The 5,776-nt window shown below is 46.2% G+C and overlaps 1 protein-coding gene across 1 annotated transcript; it reads right to left on the bottom strand.

Moving 5' to 3' along the window:
• Positions 1-676: 676 nt before the first annotated feature.
• On the bottom strand, positions 677-1,396 carry LOC148296482 (uncharacterized). Its single transcript, XM_088248422.1, has one exon. It carries the CDS (start codon positions 1,394-1,396, stop codon positions 677-679), a length of 720 nt encoding a protein of 239 aa, XP_088104548.1.
• Between the last annotated feature and the right edge of the window lie 4,380 nt (positions 1,397-5,776).

The following is a 5,776-nucleotide window of genomic DNA, read 5'->3' as shown; positions in this document are numbered from 1 at the left end:
CTTCAAAAAGGGAAGCAACTGGCATGACTCCGTATGCCTTAACTTATGGACACGATGCAATTCTGCCTATGGAAATTGCAGTTCAATCCCTCAGAATTGCTCATCAACACGAACTAGTGGGAGAAGACTACAACCAGGCCATGTTGTTAGAACTGGAAGGGTTGGATGCAAGTAGGATTGATACCCTCAACAAACTCTTAGCAGGAAAACAGGCTGTGTCAAGAGCGTACAACAAGAGAGTTAAAAATAAGAGTTTTGAAGAAGGAGAGATAGTCTGGAAGGCAGTTCTGCCCCTCGGAACACATATAGCTGGTTATGGAAAATGGTCACCAACTTGGGAAGGACCTTTCATAATTAACCAAGTCCTAGGATTAGGGGCGTACAGACTGCAGGATCGAGATGGAGAAGTCCATGCTGCGCCAATCAATGGCAAATGGTTAAAGAAATTCTATCCAACTATGTGGGATTCACAGGCTGTGCAGACAGATCCTGGGATAGAAAGGCAACAACTTGAAACTGTTGTTTGATCTTGTTTTAAGATTTAATTCGGTATTAGTATAATCTTTTATTTCAGTTTGTCAAGAGAAATCGAAATTCCAAAAAATAAATAAACTTTCATTTTCAAATAGTCACTTTGGTGACTCAACCAGTTCATTACAATTCCAAAATCTGAATTTTAAAATCCTAGTTTTCTAAGGGTTTCCTGCAGACTCGTCTTCTTAATCGAAAGCTCCTTCTGAAGCAGTACTCCCTGGTGGATTGAAGCCTCTGCAACTTCCAAAGCTGGCCTGGAGGCTGAAACCATGGTCTGCACCAGGAAAGTGGCCTTAGTCTTGGAGCTCAGTCCAGCACCCAGCTTGCGCTGTACCTCCCTGCGTTCTGCCAGCTGCTTTTGAAGCTCCTCAATCTGCTTCTCCAGCCTGTCTGCAGTAGCCTTGGCCTCTTTGTACCCCGCGACCATCTGATCCAGTTCTGCCTTCTGTTTTGCATAATCAGCCAAATTAGCGTCATGAGTTGTCTTGCAGAGTTCAGAAGTCTCGAAGGTAGGCTTGAGATCCTCATAGCGATCGTGAAGGTTAAGCACATCTCTGGCCAGGTTCAGACTTATCTCAAGAATTGGCCTAGGAGCCATGTTCTGCCTGTGCAGCAGGTCCAGATCTTTCATCAGTTGTTCTACAGCTTCCCTATTTTCCTCCAGTTCCAGCTCAGTAGATTGCCAGACCTTCACCCTCTCCATGGCCTCATCCACTGCTTTGAATTTGGTCTTGTTAGGGGTAGAACTGAGTTTCTCCAGCCTGTCCAGTTGGGCGTCCAAGTCCATAGCCTCGAATTCAGCCAATTCTGGGTCAGCAAAGGAGGCTGTGATGGTTGAAACAGCACGGGATTGGACAGGCATCTGCAAAACCAAAATTGTGGATTAGAAAAAGTCAGAAATAAAAGAAAAATTCATGACATGGTGAAAACTTACAGCTGCGAGAACAGGCTTCAAGGGGCTAATAACCACTGCCACGGCTCCTGCAGCTCCGGGCACTTCCACCTGAAAAGAATAAGATGTAAAAAGAAAACAAGGACAGGATAAAGCACGAAGGATGGACAGAAATAAAAGGACAAAGACTTACCATGGCTTCAGAAATAATAGCAGTTAATTCTGCTTCAGATTCTGGGGTTGCAGCAGGAAGCTCCACCTGCTCCACAGGCCCCGAGGCAAATGGTTCTGCTAGGCTCACAACCGGAAGTTCTACCCGTCCCACAGGCCCCGATTCTGCCAAAGCCTCCATATGCTCCCCAGACCCTAGCATTGCCTGTTCTGCTTGAGCTGTGACAGAGAGTTCTGCTTGTTCTACAGGCTCGAATGCAGGTTGACTGGTTGAAGCAGCTACAGGAACTTCTACCTGCTCCACTGGCTCTGAAACAGAAGGCTCTGGCTGTTCCTCAAATATTGGAGCTGCAGTAGAATGTTCAGCCTCCGTGTCTTCAAAGGCGGCCAGTTCTGAGCTAGTCAGCTCTGTCCGGGGAATGGCACGTTGTTGTTGAGCCAAGGCAATGCTCTCTGCGATCACCTCAGCCGGGATCTCCTCCTAAACAGACAAACAGAAATCAGGAGTTAGAAAAGAAAAGCAAAAAGAGCATGTCTACAAATGACCAGAATTCAACCCCACCTCTTCGTCGAGATCTTTTCCTTTCTTTTTTGGAGTTTCCACTGCCGTTTCTTGTTGCTCCTCTTTTTCAACAGCCTCAAACGCTTCTCTCAGCTCATCATCAGTCCCAGAGGCTTCATTCGGATTGGCAGCAAACTCTTCTGTCTCATCAGAATCAATCTCACGCCTCTTCCTAAGTCTTTTAGACCTGGTGCGAGGAGGAGGAGGAGGAGGGCTTTCAGCTGCATAAAAGAAGCAAGGATTAGAAGAAGGAACAAGGCAGAACAAGTCAAAAGGAAGTGGGATCTAAACACAAGGACCCTACCAGAAGTTTCAGGCTGGGCAACGCTGCCCTGAGCAAAAGTGCTCTCTTTCCTTTTCTTTCCAGCAATTGGAGTGGCCACGGCAGGCTGTTCTGCCAGATCTTCATCCTCCTCACCAGAAGGAGGCTCTAGGTCCCCAGCAGCAATGATAGAACTGACTATATGAGGAAGAAATTTGAAGTCAGAACTAAACACAGTATAAGGAAGTAAAAGGAACAGGGTAGATCGAAGCTTACCAAACATTGCTCCAGTTTGAGCCGTCTGTTCACCAATGATTTTCTTCATGGAGGGGTCTGATACAGGCAGAATTGATTTGTCAGACAAAGTATAAACGACAGAACAAGAAATTGCAGACAGAACGAAGAATTTACCTTCTATGATCTGATCATTGACATCTTGAATAGTCTTAACTGTGAATTTTCTGGCCTCAGCCTCGCCAAACACATTTCCACAGGCCCAGCCCTCAAAAAGCACCTTGACTGCAGCAGCCGAAGCAGGCATCCCTCGAAACCTGGCCTTCCACCAAGCATCAAAATCGGAGGAACTGGATGAATTCGGCTCCCAGGATGGATAAAGACCATCCAGACTGTTATTGATTTTATTAACTGCACAACGAGCATCCTTGTGCACCTCCAGATTATCTGAATCTCTCCAGGACGAGGCTCGATTGCAACTTCGGTAGTATTTGAACGGAATGACCTGTGGACAGCCAAGTTGTCGTGCACAGAAATTGGGATGGTAGACTTCTGCCCCCAGATGATAGCTTGGTGGCTTCCCACCTCCATGAGGCAGATCCCTCTGCAAGGCTACGCTCAAAAATATCTTCCTGTATTCTGTCCTGGCAGCCTCGTCTTCTGGCTCCTTTTCAAAAAGCCGGTGCCCAGGCTGGAACCAAGGATAGGTTCTTCTGATTACCACTTGCCATTGAGCCGCGGAGCGCTTAAGACAGTGTCTGAACCACATCAGGTATTCGTCAATGGAACGCTTGGGCACTTCTGCCGACATCAGAGGGAGAGCCAGAACCTGCTTTTCAGGCAGGACTAGATCAGGAAATCGGAACTCTGGAAAATACACCTGCAACCAGACCGGGATCATCCAAAATGAGCCAGGAGCAGATAAATTCAGGGGATTCTCCATTGTGGCAGTATGCATGTTCTTGAAAAGGTGAGCCAGAACTGACGGCCCAAGTCCAACGTCGGTATGGTTGTGTAAAGCTTCTGCCAAATGCCTATACTCAAGCAGAACAGCAGAAGAACGATTGGGGAACACAAATCTGTTCAGCCAATACAGAAGGAATAGCATATGCTGCTGATCCTTGTCCTTCTCCACACTGAATTTCCTCAGAAAAACGGAAAAGGAGCAGTTCTGATTGATAGTAGCAGGAGAGACAGTGAAAGGCTTGGCTAGTTTCTCCTGGTTCCTCCTACGATGATAGTCTCCAACAGCATCCACAGGTCGTCCATAGGGCCTAAACCCAAAGATCTGAGCCATGTCCAGCAGAGTTGGCGCCATTGGACCCACACGGAAATCAAACGTGTTGCTGGCAGAATTCCAGAAACATAGGGCAGCGGCAAGCAGGTTCTCATCCCGGTTGATGGATTGCTTAGACAGAAGAATCGCATCATAAATTCCTGCCCGCCTCCAGTGAGCTCCAAACTTGGGAAGAAGTTTGTCAATCCAGTCTGCCCACTTCACAGGACTATTCCTTACTTCATTGGACGGAAATGAACGGCTTAAATTCTTGCTGACCCAAGAATAAGAGGATAGGGCAGAGTTCCCTTGGTAACACAGAGGTGCTTCGGCATCCTTCTTAACTAACTCTGCCATCTCAGCTGGGACAGGACCAAACCAGCGAGGTCCCACAGTCAGAGTACTGTCAAACAAGTGAAGGACGTTTTCGTCCAATTTTTTCTGAACAAAAGGATGAAGTCTGCTTCGAACTTCCATGGCGTGAGCGTCGATTCCACTCCCGGTGATGTAGTCTGGAGGAACCGAGGAGGAAGCACTGTGGGCACGAGTCCTTGGAGAAGACATTTTCTGGGCTTACAGGCTAGGAACGAAAAAGGGTTTAGGGATTGAACGGAGCAAAGGGAAAGGATTCTGACAAAAACCGAGACAATTGAACTCTGAGAAAGCTAGGTTTTGAGATGAACAGGAACTGGAAATTTCAAATTTCTTTTAAGGGACTCAAAATCGTGGGAAAGGGAAGACAAGACGCCACCTGAAAGCTAATAGTGACGAGCTAGTGACCAGCTAGTAACTGACCAGTTTCCCACGAAGTCTAGGTAGGTGGACGTGGCAGACAGGGGACGTTTTAAACTGGCGCGCACAAATTAATAGCCGAAAACATTAAATCTGAAAACCGGTTGATAAACGGTTCAGATTTAATGGGGGCATTGTTTGGGCCCAAATTTAGCACGCCGAAAACAAAAGCTCACACCATCTCCTAGGCCGCTTGTATAAGACGATCTCAAGCCCATCAGCACGACCCAGCCCATTAAACGAGTGGACAGGCCAAGAACACGGCCCAAAACATTAAAAGGCTTGGGAACAATAGGAATCAGAAAAAACTTGGGCCTCGAAGAAATCCAAAATTAGGCTCAAAAGCAAACTAGACTCAAGCTGGCCTTCAAAACGGAACAGTCCCACGTGATCCCTGACTTGGAGGAGTCAATAATTTCGGCTGAAAACTGAAAATAGAACAGGAGCAGGTATAAAAGAAGAAAAAATCTAAAGTAGCTTGTTGCCAGAAGATTAGAACCCGCTTAGTTTATCTAAAAGATATTCTGATATTTTGGAGGAATGCCATTTTCGAGGATAAGCAGACTCTGTTTTTATAAAAAGAGAGATAAGCGGGAAACAGGAAGCTGTCCAAAAGCTGAGAGCCAGCCATCTCCAAAACTCCAGACCTTTTACAGAAGCAGGTGGAATGGAAGAACAGGCATGGCACTCCATCAAAAATACAGAAGTGGTCACCTCAGGAACTAATCGTTGAGTGCTTACTCGCCAGAAAATGGATAGAACCCATGTTTATTTCATTTTAAAATTAAAAAGATCTTTTGATTACTTGCCGCCCATTCTCGGAGGAACACTTCCTATATATACAAGAGAGGGTGAACAGAGCAACACACAATCAATCAACCAACCAACCAAAACTCAGTCAAAAGACAAACACTCAAATGATCACTTGATCACAAAAATCCTAAACAAGTTCCAACAGACTTCGAGCCTGAAATATTCAAAAGCTTGCCAACAAGCTTGCAGAATCATCCTGTCTTCTCCCAGCAAAGACAAGTTTAAATCGCTACCTCTGGT

This window comes from Prunus avium, chromosome 2 (genome assembly GCF_965620075.1).
Source record: "Prunus avium chromosome 2, drPruAviu1.hap1.1, whole genome shotgun sequence".
NCBI lineage: Eukaryota > Viridiplantae > Streptophyta > Magnoliopsida > Rosales > Rosaceae > Prunus > Prunus avium.
Note: the sequence above shows the minus strand (reverse complement) of the source record. Positions and strands in the feature narration are given on the sequence as shown.

What these genes read in the sequence shown, in the direction of transcription:
- LOC148296482 (XM_088248422.1), bottom strand. Translation starts at nt 1,396, where the DNA reads ATGCCTGTCCAATCCCGTGCTGTTTCAACCATCACAGCCTCCTTTGCT.